Source organism: Phyllopteryx taeniolatus, chromosome 2 (assembly GCF_024500385.1).
Source record: "Phyllopteryx taeniolatus isolate TA_2022b chromosome 2, UOR_Ptae_1.2, whole genome shotgun sequence".
Classification (NCBI taxonomy): Eukaryota; Metazoa; Chordata; class Actinopteri; order Syngnathiformes; family Syngnathidae; genus Phyllopteryx; species Phyllopteryx taeniolatus.
In genome coordinates, this window is record NC_084503.1 from 32023568 (window position 1) to 32048656 (window position 25089).

The window sequence follows — 25089 nt, forward strand, 5'->3', positions numbered from 1 at the left end:
ATTTTTAAAAAAGAGCAGATGTTTTTTTTGATTAATTACTGATCATAATGGTTAAAGCCTGTTGTTACTGCATTGTTAATCTTCTTTTTTTTTTTAAATCATCTTAATTTCTTTCACAAAATCCTTTTCTTTTAAAGTAATTTCATCCACTCTGTACTTTATTGAATTCTCTGTTTAAAAATTGTTGTGTCGCTTTCCATTGAAAACATTTTTTTTCCTTTTTAATCAGGAAAAAAAATAAATATATATATATATATATATATATATATATATATTGAATAGAAACCTGGTATCTACAAAAAACTTCTCAATATACATGTTGCATGAAAACTATCCATCCGTTCTCTGTACCTACTTATCCTTCAGGTTGCGGGCACATCAGCATAATATTTGCTCATTGTTTTAGAGAAATTATTTCCTTATAGTGAGATATGTAGCATCCATTTTAAGCAACCAAATATGGTTCCATGGCTTCTAAAGACATACAATAAACATAGAATGCTTACAAATGCTATTGTTCTATTTTGGGAGCCACCAAATATGCGATGACCTTTACTTGACTTCCACGCTTAAATCATTCTTTCCTCTTCAGATCAGTGTATCTTACTTCAGTGTTGACGTGCTGTTTGGCCGCCTAGTGCATCCTATTGTACACAATCAGTGTGCAGACAGGTTGGGGGAGGGGGGAGTGTGATGCACTCTTGTGCCTATTTGAGGACCCCACTAAAAATAGTACAGTAGCAGCCACGCATGCTCTTGTTTGATTGGAAATCACAGCGCCTCAAGTCAGAGCTGTGGGGCATCTGTCAAAGAGGAACATCACCTCATCCACGGTGAGTGCACTGCATTAAGGATATTTGCACATATTACTGAGTTTACGTTATATAATATGATGATGGCCTCAGTTAGCATGTGTGTTATTCCCTTGCAGTCGCCATCTACAGTAGCTTGAAGGAATTTAAATACGATTTTTTTTTTTCTTTGAGAACTTTTGCATACTTTCAAATGGGTTCACGGCGGACAACGTCACGCTCCCAATCGGCCAATGGAAGAGTCGGCCAAGGGAACGGAATTGTTGGCAATAGCCGGCCTGGAGGCTGCAGCTACATTTCCAACGTCAGGCCAGAGAACAGGTACAGTATGATGGTGACATTGTGCACTTTACATCAGTTCAGGGAGACATGGGCCACTTATTTGTCTTGCACATTAGTCCCCACAAACACCAGTGTTATGTCCTGAAAGAGCAAATTCAGGTTCAGAAAACTACTTATCATTGCAACACCACATTTTGACGTAATAGGAACCAGATGCAGTACTCAAGTGATTACAGGTAAAATAGCAAATTGAAGATATAATTTGGAAAATATACATTAAAGAAATTAAGCAAAATAACGACTACAAAAATAAATATGTAAAATAAAAAAATTAGAAGAAAAAAAAAACTGACATCCTTGACAGTATCTTTTCAAAGGTTTAACATATATGTGCATTTTATATCATATATTATCACACAGTTGACCTTTCACCTAGCATATTTTACATCATATAAACTCACGGTAGACAACATTAGGCAAACATGCACATCTAATGAAACCTAATAGAAAAAAATATGGAGATACAGCACAGAATTTATATTTGACCTTGTAATTTGATGTATATGGAGAAAAGTGGTTTTCAGTGGACTTTGTGTTTTATTAAAAAAAGGAAAAATATTAGGAGATGCTTGTTTTTCATTGGACTTTGTTTTGATTAAAAATGGAAACAAATGTTTGGACAGTAATGTTCATTGGTGCCCTGTAATTGGCAGGCCATAGTTCAGGTTGTGTGCCCTGTCTCTTGTCCAAAGTCAGCTGGGATAAGCTTCAGCTCCCGCGACCCGAGTGAGGACAAGCAGTACAGAAAATAGAAACAATGGACATGAGTGGTTTTCATTAGACTTGGTTGATAAATAAGAAATAAATGGAGATACATAGTTTTTATTTTTGATTAAATAGGGAAAAAAATAAGATACATAGTTTTCATTGGATTGTTGATTAATAAGAAATACATTGAGAAAGGTGGTTTTCATCAGGCTTCTTTTTATTAAAAAAGGAAAAGTATTTGGATATATGTGGTTTTCACTGGACTTTGTTGATTAATAAGACATTTTGAGATAAGGTTTTATTTGACTTCTTTTTTTATGAAATCAGAATACATTTGAATATACATGTTTTTTATTAGGCTTTGTTTTTGAATAAGAAAGCAGAAAATGGACGGGGCTTTTTAAAACTTGAATTCATGTTTAATGTATTACTGGAAGTGGCACGGTGCACGACTGGTTAGAGCATCTGCCTCACAGTTCTGAGGACCAGGGTTCCATCCCCGGCCCCGCCTGTGTGGACTTTGCATGTTCTCCCCGTGCCTGCGTGGGTTTTCTCCGGGCACTCCGGTTTCCTCCCACATCCCAAAAACATGCATGGTAGGTTAATTGAAGACTCTAAATTGCAAATAGGTGTGAATGTGAGTATAAATGGTTGTTTGTTTATATGTGCCCTGCGATTGGCTGGCAACCAGTTCAGGGTGTACCCCGCCTCCTGCCCGTTGATAGCTGGGATAGGCTTCAGCACTCCCGTGACCCTTGTGAGGATAAGCGGTTCGGAAAATGGATGGATGGATGTATTACTGGAGGTGGGGCTCGAAGGCGAGCGCCTGGTGGCCGGGCCTGCACCCATGGGGCCGGGCACAGCCCAAAAGAGTAACGTGGGTCCCCCTTCCCATGGGCTCACCGCCTGTGGGAGGGGCCATAAGGGTTGGGTGCAGTGCGAGCTGGGCGGTGGCCTTGGCGATCCGATCCTCGGCTACAGAAGCTGGCTCTAGGGACGTGGAATGTCACCTCTCTGGCAGGGAAGGAGCTGGTGTGTGAGGCCGAGAAGTTCCGACTAGATATAGTTGGACTCGCCTCCACACACAGCTTGGGCTCTGGTACCAGTTCTCTTGAGAGGGGTTGTACTCTCTTCCACTCTGGAGTTGAAACGGTGAGAGGCGCCGAGCAGGTGTGGGTATACTTATTCACCCCCGGCTCGGCGCCTGTATGTTGGGGTTCACCCCGGTGGACGAGAGGGTAGCCTCCCTCCGCCTTCGGGTGGGGGGATGGGTCCTGACTGTTGTTTGTGCCTACGCACCAAACAGCAGTTCAGGGTACCCACCCTTTTTGGAGTCCTTGGAAGGGGTGCTGGAGAGCGCTCCCGCTGGGGACTCCATCGTTCTGCTGGGGGACTTCAATGCTCACGTGGGCAATGACAGCGAGACCCCCCGATCAGAACCAGAGCGGTGTTCTGTTATTGTACTTCTGTGCTCATCATGGATTGCCCATAACAAACACCATGTTCAAGCATAAGGGTGTCCACACGTGCACTTGGCACCATGACACCCTAGGTCGCAGTTTGATGATTGACTTTGTGGTTGTGTCATCGGACTTGCGGCCGCATGTCTTGGAAACTCGGGTGAAGAGAGGGGCGGAGCTGTCAACTGATCACCACCTGGTGGTGATCAGTTGACAGCAAAGCCTGGGTTCTCTGAGGCAGGCTCTCCTATCTCTGGGGTTGAGGTCACCGAGGTGGTTATAAACCTCCTCCTCGCAAGGCCCTGGGGGTGGATGAGATTCGCTCGGAGTTCCTAAAGGCTCTGGATGTTGTGGGGCTGTCCTGGTTGACACGCCTCTGCAACATCACGTGGACATCGGGGACAGTGCATATGGATTGGCAGGCTGGGGTGGTGGTCCCTCTTTTTAAGAAAGGGGACCGGAGGGTGCATGGGAGTTCGCCCAACCAGTCTACATGTGTTTTGTGGACTTGGAGAAGGCGTTCGACCGTGTCCCTCTGGGAGTACTGTAGGGGGTGCTTCGGGAGAATGGGGTACCGAACCCCCTGATATGGGCTGTCAGAGTTACAGTTACAGTCAGAGTTTGGTCCGCATATCCGGCAGTAAGTCAGACTCGTTCCCGGTGAGGGTTGGACTCCGCCAAAACTGCCCTGTCACCGATTCTGTTCATAACTTTTATGGACAGAATTTCAAGACGCAGCCGAGGGGTAGAGGGGGTCCGGTTTGGGGGCCTCAGTATTGCATCTCTGCTTTTTGCAGATGATGTGGTTCTGTTGACTTCATCAAGCCGTGATCTCCAACTCTCACTGGAGAAGTTCGCAGGGTGTGAAAGTGTGCACTGACCCCAACACTGAAGAGGAAGGCAACACCAGACATAGATCAGCAGCATCACATGTGGACAATATATACTGTATATGTGTGCATTTATGAGGGTGTGTGTATGTCTGTGCGTGCGCGTGTGTGCATAACCGTTATGACCTGCATTGAAGCCATTGTGCTTTTTTTTTTTTTTTTTTTTTTTATTACCTTAGCCTTTGTAAGGGTTAGGGTCTGCCGATTTTTATTAGTTTTTTATCACCATAAAGTAATTCTACAAAACTCTATGGAGAGGGTCTCTGATGGTGTAGTGGTACACTTGCCTAACTTTGGTGCGGACAACGTGGGTTGTTTGTTTCCGTTTGGTGACGGTGTAAATGTGAGTGTGACTGGTTGTCCGTGTCTATATGTGCCCTGTGACTGACTGGTGACCAGTTCAGGGTGTAGTCCGCCTTTTGCCCGAAGTCAGCTGTGATAGGCTCCAGCGCCCCGTGACCCTAACCAGGATAAGCAGTGTTGAAGATGGATGGATATATGGAGAGGTTTGGCATGTGATCATATCATTTTTGTTCAATGAAAAGTTTTTTAAATTTATTTTTTATTATTATTTGAAACAAAGACATTTTGTTTTCCCTTTTGTTGTGTTTTGGATGAGAACCTAAAAAAATAGAGTAGGTCCATCAAATTATGCAGCAGAGATAAAAACTTGCTTCCATCTACACATTGTTGGATATCGTTTCACTCCAATCGGCAAGCATAAATATACAGAATGAGGAATTTATTTTAACAATTTCAATGTTATGGTCCTTGCCTGGTCCACTTGCGTTGGGGCCACGTGGGACTGTGACCCACCAGATCGAGTAGATAATACTGCAGTGAAAAAAATGCCATTGTGTAAATTTGTACTGTGCAATACTGTCACCCACAGAATGGAGTGGAAAGTATTAGCAGGTGTGTTCTCATCATATATTCTCATCATACATGTCAGATGGATATGTTGAGGATTGCTCCGCCTTGGTGGACGTCTGAGCTCTTCTAAGTGCCATTCTACAGTAGTGAATGTATTTAAAACTTTACAATACATCTCTCTGTGCAGGAGCACACTGTGCAGCGTGATAGCTCAACTGACACAGGAAACACAGCCCACCTTCATGACCACTCTTAAGTCCAGAGCTGTGTCAGAGAACTGCAACGTCAAGTTCTTCTGTGTGGTGACTGGTGAGCGTCTCCATCGATTTGTCAAGTGTGACATCTTGGGACAAAAACACACTTCCAATATGTCAGATTTTAACATTATTCACATGTGAAAACCTTTCTCTGTACTGTTTTCAAGGACCTTACTGTTTTACTTTAGACTAGACTATTTGATATTTTACTATCAACACTATTTATGTGCTATTTGGAGCTGTACATACATTTTTCGATGAATATTGACTGTATATTAAAATGATCCATCCAACCATTTTCTGTAGGCCTACTGATTTTAATATACATTATTAATTAGTTAATATTTGTTATATATTTAATGTAATTAAATATTACACAGAAAATTAAATATTACACAGAAAAAAATGCACACATTTTGTAATGCCTGTAAAGTTGCGCTCAACTGAGGCTACATCTACTGGCAATTGTTCTAAATATACTGCAAAATATACATACAACAAGTAAATGCAATTCATTTTTACAAGGAAACTCGTACAATGAATAAAGAAACAGAAAATAGCAAAAATAAAATGCAGAAAATGTATTTTTGAATAATTAAAATGAATAAAATAAAATGAAAGTTAATTGAATTTAATCGCTACTATTTTAGTGACTTCTTGTTGTAGTATTCTGTTTCTAGATTTTCCAAATTATTTTCAGAATATAAGGTAAAATACCTTACATTTTACTAACTTTTTAAATATTCTTTTGTGTCTTTCAGGTTATCCTATCCCTCAACTTACTTGGTATAAGGATGATAAACAGTTGGACAGATTCTGCGGCCTTCCTAAATATGAAATATTTCGCAATGGGCAAAACCATTCCCTGCATATTTACGAGTATGTATACTGTATGTATTGACGTATTAAATAAGATATTAACAACATCGATATGCCATCTGTTTAGTTTATCTGAATCGGGCCCCATTTCCCAATTTCAATCTTGTCAAAATGTTTAATGGTCTTCTCCTTGCAGTTGTACTCTGGAGGACGCAGCCATCTACCAGGCATCGGCCAGTAACAGCAAAGGTATCGTGTCGTGCTCGGGGGTTCTGGAGGTGGGCGGAATGAACGAGTACAAGATCCACCAGCGCTACTTTGCCAAGCTCAAGCAGAAAGCGGAGGGCCGAGGCAAAGAGGCTGACGGCAAGGAGAACCAGGTGCCGTTTCGTACCATCAGCCCGGAACGCTCGCAGAGGAAGCGGCGCTCCACCATGGAGGCCTTCCTGCGTGCGCCCAGCTCCACGGAGAACAAGGTCACTGAGGAGTTAATTCCATCTGTTGGTGAGGATTCAAAGGTGAGGTTGGAGGAACCTGCAGAGGAACTGGTTGAGGAGAGGCCGACACCCTTGACTAAGACTTCTGCAAAAACAAATAATGAAAGCGGAGTTGGAGGTGGCATTGCCAAGACTCCCTTTGTCAAGAAAAAGATCAAGATTTGCCCCAGAGGTGAAAGGACGCCTGAGGAGATGAGACAGGCCAGCTCGGAGGTGCTCATGGAAGTGGAACGTTGCAGAAAGATGGCAGAACGTCAAAACCGAGCACCTTTTGGAAAATTGTCAAGGAAAAAAAGTTCAGAGGCGCTTCGTTCTCCAGAGGGAGTGAGGAAAGACAAGGAAAGTAACCGCAAACGTGATGAGAAAGTGTTTGAGAAGAATCCTCGCATGTCCACCAGACTTCCGAGTGCCCCAGAAACTCAAAGGCCCTCAAGCCGAGTGATGCAGCACATGGCTGACTCTGGAGCAGTGGATGGGATCCTCCAGAGCAGGGCTGCGTTACCTGAGCAGACCTCAGATCAGTCACCGCAACAAGAAACGAAAGTGAGGCAAAGGAACCCGTCCGTTCATAGTGAGGTGAGCTTTTGTTTTCTTCTCCCATGAGCTCATGGGGGGCATCGTGCCAGGCAACACAAGCAACCTGCTATTATTAACAATGTCAGCGGACTGCAGTGCCACTGGAGCTGCATGAGCCACTCGTGTTTACACATGCAGCAGGCTGGCAATGAATTTAAAAAGCTCATTATAGTTTTATGAGACCCTCTTTAATGAATGAGACTCAGGGCTTCTGTAAAAATAGGAACTCGGGGACCATAAATTGTACAGTGTATTGCATCATTCTGAGAACCGTTACATTGCATAGCTTATTTGGGTATGACAGCATCAGTCAAAACTGAGCATATTTTGATACTGTTCCAGTACGCACGATGCTACAAGCGTGTGGAAATACTGTATTTGACCAAAAAAGGAAACCGGTAACACAGCACAAGTAGAAGAACAACAGTGAAACAGTGAAAGGCTTCATTTTTTAGAGCTAGGCTACAATGTGACATCTTACAATGCACTGTGCTATGGAACACAAGATAAGACGTATTGAAGAGAAACAAATGCAGGGTTTTGACTAATTCTAACAACTATATTCAGTGTCATGGTGAGTTAGACATTTAATCATTTGTTTTGATTTGTTTCCGTGCTGGTCTGTCAAAATGTGACTTCACATTAAACACATATGTGGTGCAAAAAAGGTTGGGGAATGCTGGTGTAGGGGTTTTTTTTTTTTTTTTTTTGGAGGAAGATTATGGATTAACTATGTGTCTTGCTTTAGTAATAATGGTATTCATCCCAAATATGCAAAATACCTTAATGCTGCGCTTATTGCATTTAAAAAAATATTATTTTGTAAACTGCGACTTGATAGTGGTGGTATTAAGAAGCGGATTAGGTCACTTAAGTCCCCACTGAAAGCATAAATATAAATACAATGGATGCTATAAAAAAACATGTTATGTTATCAGTCAAATGTTTTTATTTGTGTGGGATGATGGATGCTCATTAGAGACAAGGGCTTAGGCAACAATGTGCAAGGCTACTGGCATCACAGTGACAAGACCCAACTCGACTGAAGTGCCTCTCAAAATTGACATTCCTTTGTGACAACACGTCAATGCAAAATAGCCACATAGCTTGTGAGCAGACCTTAGCCTGTCCAGATTAGAGTTGAAGGAAGTCAAACATGCTCATTTTAGTCATCTTTAAAACAAATACTTCTTTCAAAATAAAATTGAACATACAAAATGAATGTTTTTAAAGGCTTTTGAGGTCAGCTTTTGCAGCACAAAATGGGCAAAGAGAACATATTTAGCCCAGTTTATCTCATCGATTATGGAATGTCATGTGATTTAGGGAACATCTCTTGCTAATTATAAAAGTGGGTACAGCTCATGCTCAGACGTGAAGTGGATTTGACACTGTCTGCACCACAAATCAGTGAGGTGATACACTGAACTCCCCACCCTGTTGTAACGTAACAGGAATGTGTTTTAAATGTTGCACAAGCAATATGTTTGGTGATAATGGGTCAGAAGAGGAGTGTTTTATCTATTTCCTTGGTCAATACTATAATATAAAACCTATGATCTTTTACCATTGATAACAATGCTAAGCTATTAAATACACAAGTTACATTTGTGGACCGTCTTCACTTTCTCCTCTTACTTTGACAGCAATAGAACCCAACTGTTCGGCCTATTCTAAATGAGACTATGTTTCCATTACAGTGTTTACATGAGTGGATTCTGTCACTAGTTCATATGTGGCCTCTGGAAAGAGGGTGGGGGTACACGAGTGCCCATCAGGGGGTGTAAAGGATTAAGAGCAGAATGACAGTCTTAGTATAATAATTACAAACCTTGAGAACAGTGTTTAAAAAGAAATTGTACTTTTTATAAATATGTATTAATTAGGGGTGGGACTCTAACCCATTAGTTGTGTGATTAATAAATGACAAACAAATGAATCAGTTCAATAAATGAATTTTAATCACTTTTTTGTACCAAACAACGCATAATCTTTGTCAGTGCACAATATCCTGGTTCACCGATTATACTGGGTCAGAGCTCAGCTACCAAAATAGAGGAATTGGACGAAACAGCATTGCTAGGACTGATGGGAGCCAAATTTCATTTTTAAAAACTAACCGGTGGAAGCCTTGATAAATGTGGGTTTTTTTGCAAATTGTATAAAAATGAGTTTTCGTACCACAGAAGCGCTTCAACTCTCCGACACGTGAGCCAACTTTCGACTGCCACGCAGAACCCATTTAAAGGCAATACTGTTCTAAAAAAAAACGTCCTAAAATGGCATTTGAACTTCTATCCATCCATTTTCCGTACCGCTTATCCTCACTAGGGTCACGGGCGAGCTGGAGCCTATTCCAGGTTACTCTGGGCAAGAGGTTCAGGTACACCCTTTGGGTCAGTTTAAGTTTGGCCAGGGATATTTTCTATTAATGTTTTTCCTGTTTTGCTGAAAACATGTGCAAAGACTGAGAACAATATTGTACTGATTTGTTGAGATATGGTTTAAAACTCTTTTTCAGCTTCTGAATTTTCCTGATTTTGTGAGTGTGGCTAAAAAGTATGCTCGTGAGGTCACGAGAATGCTTCTCCCCCACTATCTAAACACAAAGCTCCATAATTCCATGCAGTGGCCATTCATCAGAATTGCTCTTCCTTGATCATAAATAACTTGAGGCAGTTCTCCCAGTATAGCGTGCAATTGGCCATGAAACTATGCCCACAACTCGAAAAAAAATAGATCTTTCCTGAAGTGTAATGTGTTTTGTGTCATTTGGGCTATCTGTCTTGCCATCTGCCACCACGAGTTGGGTTGCGAGGCAGTGGCCGGACGAGATCCGAACCGTATGAGATCCATCACCCCACGGCCCATTGCCAGTCCGAATGCGGTTAGAGAAGCCAGCGTTACGGCCGTCACGCATTGTCTCGCTGAATTTCATTGGAGGGAACATTGTCCTGGCGGCGCGGCTTATGGTCATTATACCGGCCGGCTCAGAGGCTGCTTCTCTGCAGCCCTTGAAAACATGTGCTATCTCCGTCACTGAAAAATGTGTTTACGAGCCATGAGCGAATGAAGTAGCCTCTGTGTATTTCCTTTACAGCTGAAAGGCGGGATTTTCAGAGCTCTCAGCGACACGCCCACAGTGTCTGGAAGCTTAAAGAATGTCTCAATTCTTGACCATTTTGAAGCCTGATTTCATATAATTTATCTTTTTTTTTATCCTATCATTCATTGTCCAGCTTGTTGACAAGAATCTCTTCTATAATGTGTCAAATTTATAAGACATATTTCTTCTCTGTTTTGGGGGTCTTTAAACCATGTTGCTTTTTAGGGCAAATATGATTATACAATTAAAATGTGATTAATCAAGATTAGTGAATTACAAATCCCTTAATTAACCAGAATTTTTATAATCGAACCTAACCTCTAGTATTAATCAATATAATTACATAATGCCAAACAGCAGACAAAAATACACATCAACATGGCCTTACAGATGTGCAGCTAGTGCAAATTTGAAAAGACATCACAGAAAACCTCACATCTTGATCACTGTAATACCTAACCCTTAACATTTTAATCAGTGTAATACGTAACCCTGTAAATGTACCTCAAACATACCTCTTGGGTTTTTACTACTTTGGAAAGCTGAATCTTCTCATCTTACTCTGGTAGCCTCCTCTCAAATAGACACCTCCCTCAAACAAACGCCTGATACTGTCTGCAGCCGAGTAAACAGACAAAACACAACAATTGTGTTAAAAAATGAAAAAATTACAAAATGTATAAAACAAACAAGAAAAAAAATACACATTAGGATGGTGTATTACAGCCGTGCAACAAGTGTAAATCTGAACACCTCACATCTTAATCAATGTTAGTAAAAGTGATTCAACGACACCTCTCGGTTTGGTCACTACTTTGGAAAGCTTCATTTTGCCTCATCTTACTATCATAGAATTTGTACTAATAAATGTCTGTTCTCAATTAGAAGCCTCCTGGAAATAAATGTTTGGTGGTTTGCAGTTGAGTAAACAAACAGCCCCACTAACACTATTGAGAATGTACATGGGCATCTGTAGGTATTTCCAAGTCTATTTTTTGCTGGTTACACTGTTGCTGTTGTTGGAATTATACGTTTACCCATGTCCTGTACAGCTAGGGATAAAGTATCATTAGTTTTTACAGCCTGGAAACATTTGCCTGTATTGTCTCCCAAGGTGACACAAGCCCCAACGTGGATGAGTGGGAATAATGCACCTGTCAACCCAGAACCTCCACCTGACCAGCGTTTGGCGGTGGCGATCGCACAACCACAGCGGAAAGCTCCACTGAAACAAGCGGCTACAAGAGAAGATGCCCAACCCTTTTTTGTCACACCACATGAATCGTCGCTATACAGACAGCATCATTCCAAGGGATCAAGGCAAAACCACATGGCCCCGCAAAAGTCGGAACTCGTTTCATCTGCAGACAAGCAAAGCCAAGCCGGTTTAGTGGTAAAGTCTGTTGGAGGGCAAGAAGTACAAGCTAATAAAAAGGTAGATGACAGTGAGGTTAGGAAGCCAGTAGTACCAAATGAAAAGATTGTTAAAAGGCTGACTGTAACCCCTGTTACACCAAAGGTTCAACAACCAGAGCACACAAGCGATAAAGTACCTACTGTCACTAATCCCATTGTTGTGTCTAATAATGACAAGAAAGAGTTTAGTTTAAAGGCCAACTTGCAGTTCCAGACTAATAAACAGACTAAAGTTGAAACCGCTTGCCCACATTCCCAAAAAACTCTCAGCTTAAATGAGCAGCAGTTCAGAAACATCCAAGAAACCTCTAAACCTGTATCCAGGGTTATATCTGTTGCAGAACTTATGAGAGCCCAAATAATGGCTCTTGACTCCGCGGAAACAAGTCCCACTAAAGACATCCCTATAGACTTGGCAGCATGTCCTGCTGCTGCAGACAAATCTCAAAACCTTAGAAATGATGAAGGTAAATCTACGGCTCAAGGAGGGAAGTCAGCACCTGATGACATACCAAAGAATAGTGTTGGTAGATCCTCTCCAAAGGAACACCTTGTACAGCAAAACCATTTGGGAAAGAATAAGACTTCTGAAAAGAATCTTAGTCCCTGTCTTTCATCTGTCATTGATCCCCTCAGCATAGAATGCAATCGAGATGTCACAGCCTTTCCCAATGCAGGTTCTTCAAATAACTATACTTTTGTTCCGGTGAATCCTAAGGAGGAGGCAACTCAAGGGAGGAAGTCAGCACCTGATAGCATAGCTAAGAATCATGTTGACCAAACTTCTCCAAAGGAATGTCTTAAAAAGCAAAGTCATCTCAGAAAGAAAAGGAATTTTCAAGAAAATCCTAGTCCTTGTCCTTCCTGTGTCATTGATCCTCTTGGCACACAATGCAGTCAAGATGTCACAGACATTCCCCATGCTGGATCTTCAAATAAGTACCCTTCTGTTGCCGTGAATACTAAGGAGGAGGCACCTCCAGGGAGGAAGTCTGTACCTGTTGGCATACCTAAGAGTCACATTGATCAAATCTCTCTCAACGAAACTCTTGTAAACCAAAGTCATCTGGGAAAGAATAAGACTTTTCAAGAAAATCCTAGACCTTGTCCTTCAGCTGTCATCGATCCCTTTAGCATAGAATGCCATGGAGACGTAACAGAGATTCCCCATCCAGGTTATTTAAATAACTATACTTCTGGTCCCATGCATCCTGAAGAGAAAGCAACTCAAGGCAGGAAGTCAGTCCCTGATAGCATGCCTAAGAATTGTGTTCATCGAACCTCTCCAAAGGAACAGCTTATAAAGCAAAGTCAGACTTTTCAAGAAGATACTCGACCCTGTCCTTCATCTGTTGTTGTTTCCCTTAGCTTAGAATGCAATCGAGATCTAAAGGCCATTCCCCTTGCAGGTTCTCAAAATAACTACCCTTCTGTTCCCGTTATTCCTAAGGAGGAAGTAATTCAAAGACATACATCAAGAACCAAAACTGTTTGGACCCAAGGTAAAGACTTGGGAGAAGTGGAAAAGTTCTTACCAGATATTAAATTAAACACTGAAACGCAACAGGGAACTACTGGAAACACTTCTCAAACACTAATAGTTGAACACAATCTAACCAGTTCTTCACTGGAGGTGCTGAGATTGCCCAGTGTCCTTCGTGCAGATACACAAGAAAGCACCCTTTGTTTCCAAGGGCAGTCAATGGTTGAAGACATTCAAGGGAATAATATATTACCAAATTCAAGTCCCGAAGCAACTCTATTACCAAATTCAAGTCCCGAAGCAACTCCATTAATGCAGAAAAGAGATAGTGATTCTCCTCTTTCTTCTGCAACTCCTCGAGAATTGGCCTCAGGGGCCCGTCCTAAGATCCTTTCTTCCAAGGACAAACCTGAGGAGACCAAATCACCACCTTATCCCCATCCTGAGAAGCAAGAGGTTTCTCCACCAGACAGCACACTTTCCACCAGTCCTCTGTCAATCTTATCATCTCCAAAGTGTTCACGACGGTCACCTCCTCTTCTTCAGCCCAATGACGAAAGAAATTCTCATGTAGAGAAGCGATCGTCAATTGTGGGAAGAAAAAAGATAACCGCTGTGACAAAGGCATCAAGCCAACCGCCAGATGAGAACATCCAAAGTGAGAAAAGTGAGAAGGACAGATGGGACCCATGCAAAGGTAAAATGCTTTTTACATCCAAACTATTTCCCCTCCATCTATTTTCTATAGCTCTTACCCTCATTAAGGTTGCGGGTAAGCTGCAGCTGGCTTGGGGCGAAAGGCGGGGTACACCCTGGACTGGCCGCCAGTCAATACAGTGAAGACAAACAACCATTCACACCTATGGAGAATTTAGAGTCTTCAATGAACCTAAACATAGTTTTTTTTTGAATATACGAGGAAGCCTGAGTACCCGAAGTAAACAACCTCTAGAATGTGAGACAGATGATCTGCCCACTACCAGCCCACAGAAATGAAATCCAATATCAAACTTGTTGAGTGATTGCTTGAAAACAACTTCTACAGGCCAGTGTCCTACATTTTGGTTCAGTTCTTTATGAAATAATCCCTCCTTTATTACGGGGGTTATGTTCCGGACAAACCCCGCAATATCTAACATAATTCTGTTTTATTTTATCCCTGTGTCGGGACAGTCCACACATAATGTAAAAAATATTAATGTTGCTTAATGTCACAAAATTGCGATCAATCGTCACCAGAATTTATGTGGACATCTCTACGTATACCCACTTCAACATCTGAAAATATCAGAACAATCCATCCATCCATTTTCTTCTGCTTATCCGAGGTCGGGTTGCGGGGGTAGTAGTTTTAGCAGGGACGCCCAGACTTCGCTCTCCCCAGCCACTTCATCCAGATCTTCCGGGGGGATCCCGAGGCGTTCCCAGGCCAGCCGAAGGACGTAGTCTCTCCAGCATGTCATGGGTCGTCCCCAGGGTCTCCTCCCGGTGGCATCGGGAGGCATCCGAATCAGATGCCCCAGCCACCTCATCTTGCTCCTCTTGATGTGGAGGAGCAGCGGCTCTGCTCTGAGATCCTCCCGGATGACCGAGCTTCTGTAAGGGAGAGCCCGGACATCCTGCGGAGAAAATTCATTTCGGGTGCTTGTGTCTTGATCTTGTTCTTTCGGTCACGACCCACAGCTTGTGACCATAGGTGAGGGTAGGAACGTAGATCGACCGGTAAATCGACAGCTTCGCCTTTCGGCTTAGCTTCTTCTTTACCACAATGGATTGATTCAAAGTCCGCATCACTGCAGACCCTGCACCGATCGCCTGTTGATCTTCCGTTCCATTCTTCCCTCACTCGTGAACAAGACCCCACGATACTTGAACTCCTCCACTTGGGGCAGGATCTCATCCCCGGCCTGGCAAGGGCATGCCAACCTTTTCCGACTGAGGACCAGGTTCTCAGATTTGGAGGTGCTGATTCTCATCCCAGCCGCTTCACACTCAGCTGCGAACTGCACCAGTGAGAGTTGGAGATCACGGCTTGATGAAGCCAACAGAACCATATCAACAGCAAAAAGCAGAGATGCAATTCTGAGGCCACCAAATCGGACCCCCTGCGCCTTGAAATTCTGTCCATAAAAGTTATCAACAGAATCGGTGACAAAGGGGAGCCTTGGCGGAGTCCAACCCTCACCGGAAACGATTCTGACTTACTGCCGGATATGCGGCCCAAACTCTGACTCTGGTCGGACAGGGACCGAACAGCCCGTATCAGGGAGTTCTGTACCCCATACTCCCAAAGCACCCCCCACACAACCCCCCCTGAGGGACACGGTCGAACGCCTTCTCCAAGTCCAAAAAACACATGTAGACTCGTTGGGCGAACTCCCATGCACTCTCAAGGACCCTGCCGAGGCTCTAGAGCTGGTCCACAGTTCCACGGCCAGGATGAAAACCACACAGCTCCTCCTGAATCTGAGATTCGACTTCCCGACAGACCCTCCTCTCCAGTACCCCTGAATAGACCTTACCAGGGAGGCTGAGGAGTGTGATCCCCCTGTAGTTGGAACACACCCTCCGGTCCCCCTTCTTAAAAGGGGGGACCACCACCCCAGTCTGCCAATCCAGAGGCACTGTCCCCGATTTCCACGCGATGTTGCAGAGGCGTGTCAACCAGGACAGCCCCACAACATCCACAGCATTTAGGAACTCTGGGTGAATCTCATCCACCCCCGGCCCGGCCACCAGGCGCTCGCCTTCGAGCCCCACCTCCAGGCCTGGCTCCAGAGGGGGGCCCCGGTGACCTGCATCCGGGCAAGTGAAACCTAGATCCATTAATAGTTTTCATCATAGGGGTCTGTTAGCCGTGCTTTGTCTGGTCCCTCACCTAGGACCTGTTTGCCATGGGTGACCCTACCAGGGGTGTGAAGCCCCAGACAACTTAGCTGCTAGGATCATTGGGACACACAAACCCCTCCACCACGATAAGGTGATGGCTTCCAGGAGGGGATATCAGAACGAAATCCCTTATATTTTTTATGTTATGGACGCTAAGTGTTTTCCTCTCCATACGCCACTAACAAAACAGAAAAAGCTTAACGTCGCTTAATATCACAAAACTCAACCACTCATCACCAAAATGTATGTGGACATCTCTTATTATCCTTACCTTCCCCATCAGAAAATATTAGAATGAAATCCCCAATATTTTGGATCTTACTGTCCTGAATATCAACATGGGCCTGCAAGGACGTTTGATTAATTTGGGGGAAAATGCACATGCACTAGAAATTACGGAATGTGCTTTAATAAATTATCCATCCATCCATCCATTTTCTGAGCCGCTTCTCCTCACTAGGGTCGCGGGCGTGCTGGAGCCTATCCCAGCTGTCATCGGGCAGGAGGCGGGGTACACCCTGAACTGGTTGCCAGCCAATCGCAGGGCACATAGAAACAAACAACCATTCGTGCTCACAGTTATGCCTACGGGCAATTTAGAGTCTCCAATTAATGCATGTTTTTTTTTGGGATGTGGGAGGAAACCGGAGTGCCCGGAGAAACCCCACGCAGGCACGGGGAGAACATGCAAACTCCACACAGCCGGGGCCGGGGATTGAACCCGGGTCCTCAGAACTGTGAGGCTGACGCTCTAACCAGTCGTCCACCGTGCCGCCTTTAATAAATTATTTATTTATTTCTTTTTTGTTTAACAGTTTTAATCTTTTAGGCTAGGAAGCTAGAAAAATCCACAATGTACTGAATCCGCAATAGGTGAACCGCCATAAAGCGAGGGAACATTTCCAAAGCATTTATGAAGGTCTCAAAATATCCTGCCCCTACTTTTTTTGTTAAGTCTCTTGATTGGGCAAATTGTCCATTCCATAAGAATAGAATATTTTATATTAAAAATATATTTTTTAAAACACAGAGATAGATTCATATTGTATCTTCTATGTTAAGAGAACAACCATTGTACAATTAAAATAATTTCAAACGACTCAATATCGTCACTCAACTCATAGGCAAGTTACATACTGTCCTGCTGCTAAACTGTTACATATTTATGTCGCATCATCCCACACGGTGTGGTAGAAATTCAAGTCAAATCAAGGTTTACTGTTCAGAACCGTACCGTGACGAGCAAAACTGAGCTTTACTTCTTAGTGAAACTTGATTTTCGCATCATACACCTAAACCAGTCCCATCTGAATGGTTCAGCCACCACCTTTGGGTCCCCAAGCCATCTGCTTATAGCCATTACAGATGAAAAATGGTCCAGAAAAAAGTTTTTATTGTGCCATGCTTTTTGAAAAGCACATCTTTTTCAGAAAGAAAGGTACTTCAAATATGGACGTGTAATTGTTTAATTATTGTTTAATGTTCTAGTTTCAATTTTAAAAAAACTTGTTCCCTCTTAAATTAAATTGGTACTGTAATTTTGTAGGTGTTTTTTAAAGAAAATGTATTATTGCACTGTACATTGTTATGTTATTGCACAAATATTGGCAAAATATTGTGATAGTAGGGTTGTGTCATTAATTACTCTGTGATTACCACCCTTGTGGTAACACGATTCTCATTATATCGTCTCTCCACTTTTAGCTCCTCAAGTTATCCGTAAGATCCGCAGTGAAAGCTTTCCGGATGCCTCAGGACACCTAAAATTATGGTGCCAGTTTTTCAATATTCTCACCGACTCGACCATTGCTTGGTTCAGAAATCAACTGGAGATCGCCCAGATTAAGAGAAGGTAAATTCCTAGCATGGATACATTTTTATAAATAAATGCCGATTCTGTCTCTTAAAGCTTTCCCATTTGTCTCTCAGTGCGGCAGATGAAAGCCAGGTCAATCTGGCCGTGATTCAAGCATCAAGCAAAGACTCTGGTGTTTACAAATGCACTATCACAAATGACTATGGGAGCGACTCCACTGACTTTCTGCTTGGTCCAGACAGTATGTACTCACTTGGCACGTCAATATTTTATTAGAACCTATTTAGCTGAAGCAATTGTGTTTTTTCTACCAATGTTTTGCAGTTTTATCAGGGATTTCGCTCCGTGAGGACCATGGTGGTAAGGTGTAATGTTAACATGTAATATAGCCAGAAGTTGAATGCTTTTCCAACTGTTTTGTCCTGTCATCAAGCTGGAGAAGAGATAGAAATGGCGCCCCTGATGTTCAGCAAGGGCGTGGCTGACAGCGGCGTCTGGGGCAACAAATTGTTTGGTCGTGTAATGGTGCACAAATCCTGTATCAGCGAAGGCTGTGCCCACAAAGTCTGGAGGGCTAAAGTCATCTACGGCCTGGAGCCTGTGTTTGAGTCTGGTCACACGTGTATCATCAAAGCACAACGCCACATCGCTTATGGCGGCAAGGAGGAACATTGCCTCACGGACAGGAATTTGGACTTTGTCAAGGAGGTATGGCTCAATTCCTTAATGAAAAGTTTGGTGTCGTAAGTAATCCTAACTGGATATTTTTATTGTTCTGCATACAGAACTGTAAGACTCAGAATCTGGCTCGTGCATACTGCAAAATCTTCTCTGCGGAGACGAGAATTATCGAGAACTTTGGGCCTCCTCTCGAGTGAGTTTGACCATGGAGTCTCCACAAGTGCTTAAGTCGTGGCACGGTCTCGACAAGAAGTGCCTCACAGTTGAGACATCCTCGGTCCAAATTTCAGCTCAGGCTTTCCTGTGTGGCATTTGCATGTTCTCCCAGTGCCTGCTTGAGTCTTCCCAAGGTACTCTGGTCCTACCACATTCCCAAAAACATGCATTTAAGGTTAATTAAACTAAACTAAAACTAAATTATCTATAGTTGTCAATGTGAGCGTAAATTGTTCTACCAGGTGTATCAGAGAAGTTCCTGGACTGGTGTCACAAAACATATATTTCAAATCCAAACTACAAATTACTGTGTAAGACTTCCCCTCCGAAGTAATCCTCCTGGAGTCTAACGCATTTTCCCAGCCTTCCCTGCCCCGCCTTCATGCACTCCTGCAAGAATTATTGCAGGACCCTCTGCAGGTCCGTCATCACGGCCTTCTTGATTTGGTCTACATCTTCAAAACGCGTCCCCTCGATGTCCCTGTTGAACTTTGGAAAGAGGAAAAAGAAAATCACACGGGGCTAGGTCATGTGGTGTGAATTGAGAGGTTGCTCCAGCACAGCAATGTTCGTATTGCCCATGAATTGTCCAATACTCAGGACATTGGGCCTTATTCACTAATTGTGCGTACGCACAGATTTGTACATCACAAGTAATGCAGGATCAGCTTTCGAGAAAACGTCAAACACATATTTTAGACAATAAAAATAACTTCCATGATACTAACTGAAACCAAGAATTTGCTAATAAGTTGATGATCCTAAATAGCAATGAAAAGGTCACTTGTCAACACTTTTATGCTCGTTCCGTTCAAGTGCTTTAACAGGATGTGCATGTACTGTATGTGTGTGTTTCCTGCTGCAGCTGTCTGCGTGTAGTACAACGTTGTCATTCAACGATCAGGAAAAGCGATCGGACCGCTCACATTTCCTAATTTTTCCAAGGCTTCAATATTCCTTCTAATTTCTATGATAATCTGATTTATATATATTTTTGTGATTCTGTATTTGCAAATGTGATGTTAATTGATCGATTCACACACACATCGCCACTGCCATGGTTGCTTGTGATCGGCATGTCTCACCTATTTTTCTGACACTTCCAACACTAATTTCATGAATTTTATCAACTACAAATGCCTCATTGCTGGGCTATATTCATTCCTTTATATATTTTTATACAGATTGCAAAGAAAATTGGCCAGTACGCAGGTGTCATGAATCTGACGGTGATTTTGCGTTTGTGCTCAACTTGTGCAAAACAATTTATTAGTGAATAAGGCCCATTGTGACCAGGCGCTGTATTATGTTATTGGACAAAAGTTATTACTTTATAGGTTCAGGACTTTTATCAAGTTATGGGCTGTTATTACTGTATCAGCCATTATTACATTATGGGCTTATACAGGCATGTTGTCATGGTGAAGCAGCCACGCATTGTCCTGCCACAACTCTTGCCTCTAATTGCACACTGTACAAAGCAAAAGCCACAGGATCTGTTCATAGACATTGCAGTTAATCGTCTGGCCCACATTGAAGGGGAAAAATGTAACCTTTAGTTTGGGTTGGAAAAACCTGTATATCCTTTGTGACACCAGTCCTGGGATTTACCGGTGGATCTACTTTCCTACCCTCACCTATGATCACAAGCTGTGGGTCTTGACCGAAAGAACAAAATCGTGAATACAAGCTGCCGAAATGGGTGCCCACCGCAGTGTGTCTGGGCTCTCCCTTAGAGATAGGAAGAGAAGCTTTTTTCATTCAGAAGGGGCTCAGAGTAGAGCTGCTTCTCCTCTGCACCGAGAGGAGCCAGATGAGGTGGCTCGGGCGTCTGTTTAGGGTGCCTCCTGGATGCCTCCCTGGTGAGGTGTTCTGGGCACGTCTCACCGGGAGGAGGGCCCGGGGAAGACTCGGGACACGCTAGAGAGACTATGTCTCCCAGTGGGCCGAGGATCGCCTTGTGATCCTCCCGAAATAGCTGGACAAATTGGTCTGGGAGAGTGAGGTCTGGGCTTCCCTCCTTATGCTGCTGGCCCCGCGACCCGACCCCGGATTAGCCGAAGAAGATGGATGGGATGGATTCCACTCTTTCCCACATTCTATTGTAACGTTCTATGTCAACTACTGTGATCATTGCACAACAGTGTATTAAGCGCCACCTTACACTTGTACTATACCACTGTGTTTGTTACCTCAACAAAGGGGGACAGTACCACTTTATTTCTACACCTTCGACAATAGAAACATCGATAAATGTATTCCATACCGACCAGAACTGAACCACTCTACTTGGTGTAAACTCTATTTGTCTTAACTCATTATTTTTGGTTTGGGGTGTCATTCTCTTAACGCTGATCTTTAACAAATCAGGGTCATCCCAATCTACTTGATGTACCGGCCAGCAAACACCATCCCCTATGCCACGGTGGAGGCTGACCTGGTAGGAGTCTATCAGAAATATGTAGTGATTGACCATATGGGGAGGATCGAGATGAGAATGGCCTCTGAGATGGAGCTCAAGTGTTGCGCACTCCAGCACTGGATCTTTCAATGGACCCACGGAAATCTGCTCATCACTCGGCTTGAAGGTAAATGGGGACTTTTTACTCCACAAATACAGCTATACCTAGGTACATTAAAACCTAACAGTTAAACAATTCCAGAATTCCACCTATAAGAATCCAGTTCTGAAGTCAGAAATACTGTAGATAGTGTCCAAAAAACACCTCTTCTACCAATGCCGGCAAAGAGAAAAAATTGTGACGTAAGAAATGTCCATACTGTACATCCTTACTCCTCGATGAGGTTGATATAGAAGTCAACTGCAGTTAATAAAAGAAGATTGAGCACCAAAAAGCGAGCTGTGTGAATTATCGCCATCCAATCAGCTTCCAAATTGACTGTCCTCATCCAGACTGCTTCTATCAGCTCTTAGATAAATGGATTTCACACCGCAAAACAAGTGCGTTATCATTACCACCTGCAATTGAAATATCTAAACAGGCTGCTACATTTGATCAGATGATAATGTCTGTCTTTATACTTGGTGAAGCAGCATGTGGCTCCTTAGCCAAGGTTATTCTTGTACGTTCTGTTCCAAGTAACTTTAAGCAAATACAGAAAATGTTATGATCACAAGGAGGATCAATCTTTAGTACAATCAATCAGTACTGTTAGCTACTGTGTTAGTCGGATGTGCATCTTCTCTATGTAATTTCTTACAAGAAATCAACTCAAAAGACAAATTTCTTTGAGATTCCCAGTTTTATTACAGTAATATATAAACTATTGCCACAGCACCAGATAAAAGTGTACATTAAACATCTTTGATCATCACTTTCATTTGATTTTGAATATTGTTTTGCACAATAGGTTGTACTGATATCTAGACTACCACATAAAGCCTGTCACATTTGAATACATTGTGGAAAATAACAAAACTACATTGTGCTGCTGTTGTTTTTTTTCCAGGTGTTGATACAAAGATCACCAACATTGGAATTACAGTCAAATCTACTGGGTTAGTATATTATTATGGTATTGTGTTGTATCAGTAAATCCATCCATTTTCTGTACCGCTTTTCCTCACTAAGGTCATAATGATACTGTAAAATAATAATGCTAATGTATCTTTTAGACTCATCAGAATATTTTGTTGTTGTTACTGCAGACATCAAGGTCTCCAAATGGAAGGCAAGCCTGAAGTGTTGGAGGGTTTTGTCTCACAGCACCAGTGTAACTACTTCTGCGGTCTGCTGGGCCTGAGGTCGCTCAAGCTTTTAGACTCTTTAACCGCGCCGGCCAAGACAAAAGGCTCCAGGAGCCCATTACTGCAGCGCAAGAGTCAGGCTCCTGGATCCTGCAGCCCGCAGACTAGCAGGAGAGCAGCAAACAGCCCCCGGGTGCCCAGGAAGGCTGAGCAAGATGCCACAAAGAACCTGAAGGACGCTGTTGAAGTCTCATTGTGAGGCATTACAGATCATGAGTTTACCAGTAACCATTCCTTGTCTTTATGTAGATTTAAGCCTTCATTTTTCATTGCACATGTCCACTATATTAAGGGATTATACCTATTTAAATTCGTTAATCAACTTACTAGACCCTTTTATCCAACATGAATCTTCATCTTACCAAGACATGATTCCAACTTTTTGCACGGCCCTTTTCTGTCTGCAGTGGATAAAGCAAGGTTGGATGAGTTTAATGTGGGAGAACCTGACCTCAAGCCCATCCAGCACCTTTGTAATAAACTAGCCCAGACATTTTAAACATCTTGTAGAAAGTCCTCCCAGAAGAAGCCCATATTTTCACTTCCTTTATGTACAGGTGTCCCGTCGGCTTAATCGGGGTACATACTGTAGGTAAATATATATGTTTTTATTTTAACGTGACAGACCCACACATGACATTAAATTGCCAACCTATTATAGAGTGTGAGAGTTTTTACCCTAACCAGAAGGCTCAAACATAACGTAGTATCGACTGACCTACTAGAGCCAGCAGTGTGACGCAGGGACTCCGGACTGCTGGAAATTACAAAGAATAATTACTACAAGTAGTAATAGTAGAAGTAGTAGCGCTAGTAGTAGTAATAGTATCGTTGCATTCCACGTGAGAACCACAGAGTAAAATGGCTTGTACAGTGGAACCTCGATTTAATGGACTAATCGGCGCTAAGGGTCATCTGTTAAAGATGTTTATCGGTTATTTTGAAGCACTTTTTTTCGTGGCCGAAGAACACCCAGTACCGTACAAAATTATTGTTTTCTACTTTTTTTGTGGCCTAAAAACACCCAGTAGAGTAAAAAATTATTGTAAATAAATATTTTTAAAAAAAGCTTGAAAATGTTTAAAAAGTTTTGAAGATTATCTAAACTGACTTTTAATCATTGCTGTGAAAAGTAAGTAAGGTTAATCCAAATACTGGTGCTTGGGAGGGGTGATAATGGTGTGCTGATGGGAGAAAGTTGTCGTGGTAGCGAGTCAAGGGTCGCTTTCATGAGGTTAGCACGCTTCCTTTTCGCAGCCCTGTTACGACTTAATGGAATAAAGAAGGGCTTGACAAAAAGCAACTGTATAATGTACCAAAATCAGCATGTTCGAGAGACGTGTACACGATGAGCGCCCAAGTCAACAAGAGCCATAGATATGAATAAATAGATACGACATGTCCCTTTTGAGCTGCATGCCTACGGCGACGCTAAGCTAATGTCCATGGGTTGCCTTTGATGGAAACGTCACCCCTGCCTACATGGCCCCCACGTAGGAATGTCGGTTAGCCTGGCCGTGTATCTAGTCTTCATATTTGTAACAAAAGCGTCTCAACCCAGAAATACAGGTAAGGTATTAGTTTCTGCCTGTCGATTGTGCCAGTGAACAAAAGTGGTCAATTCTGGAACGAACAGACTTTGTCCGTTACAAAGGGGCATTTTGAGTTCCAGGTCCGTTAAAGTAGAAGTCTGTTGGTATATTCGCTTTGGATTAAAAAAAAAAAAAATCATAAATGTTGAACATGTTTTGCATCATTAGCATAAAGTGAACTTTTGAACCGCAAGAAGCAAACCAAGCGGACATGTAAACGTGGTCACATGACACAGATGTACAGTGACACATACATATTTTATATTATAACCACATCATGCTAAATGTGACTGGTAGTAAAATAAAATAAAGCTGCATGTATAAAGAGTGGTTTTGAGAGGGAGTGTCATGTATTTTATGTAAACAAATGAGCATATTTTGGATTCATTCATTATCATCTTCTGAAAATATCAGCGAAAAATGACTCCTCCAGTCCTAAAGTTCTCATAAACCACTTGCCCAACTTTTTACAAGTTTTACTTTTACACACATTGTAGTTCCGCATGGCTTGGCGTATTCACCCAACTGCAGATGGGAGTTGTTTTTTTTTTTTGCTTTTTTTGGGGGGGGTGGTAATAATATTACAATTCTATACTTTATATACAGGCGCATCTCAATAAACTACAATATTATTGACATTATACTATTTACAATTGTTTTCCACAATATTCTAATATATTTAGATGCTGCTATAATTTTTTACATTAATTTGTAACACAATCATAGATCATTTATAAATTCTGAGTGAGTGCTTTCCAGATGTTTCCATAATATTTACCAAAAACATGTTTGTTTGTTTGCTTGAAATTGTCACCAATAATCATGTTAGATGTACTGTATGTATAATTATAAGTAAAACCTACAGATGCTGACCAAAGTGCAACACA

At 42.4% G+C, this 25089-nt stretch overlaps 1 protein-coding gene across 3 annotated transcripts; it reads left to right on the top strand.

Annotated features, from left to right (window-relative positions):
• The first annotated feature begins 549 nt into the window (after nucleotides 1–549).
• On the top strand, nucleotides 550–24532 carry LOC133474252 (alpha-protein kinase 3-like). 3 transcript variants are annotated; one of them, XM_061765743.1, is made up of 14 exons: nucleotides 660–833; nucleotides 987–1133; nucleotides 5273–5394; nucleotides 6104–6221; nucleotides 6358–7234; nucleotides 11455–13936; nucleotides 17833–17980; nucleotides 18058–18185; nucleotides 18269–18304; nucleotides 18378–18652; nucleotides 18730–18818; nucleotides 21212–21429; nucleotides 22313–22361; nucleotides 22512–24532. In XM_061765743.1, exons 1-14 carry the CDS (start codon nucleotides 751–753, stop codon nucleotides 22807–22809), a joined length of 5070 nt encoding a protein of 1689 aa, XP_061621727.1. In that variant the 5' UTR covers nucleotides 660–750; the 3' UTR covers nucleotides 22810–24532. The 3 variants fall into 3 exon arrangements, with proteins under 3 accessions (XP_061621729.1, XP_061621727.1, XP_061621728.1); XM_061765744.1 differs by having other exon boundaries at nucleotides 755–833; nucleotides 932–1133; XM_061765745.1 differs by lacking the exons at nucleotides 18730–18818; nucleotides 22313–22361; nucleotides 22512–24532 and having other exon boundaries at nucleotides 550–833; nucleotides 21212–21410.
• The last annotated feature ends 557 nt before the right edge of the window (nucleotides 24533–25089 follow it).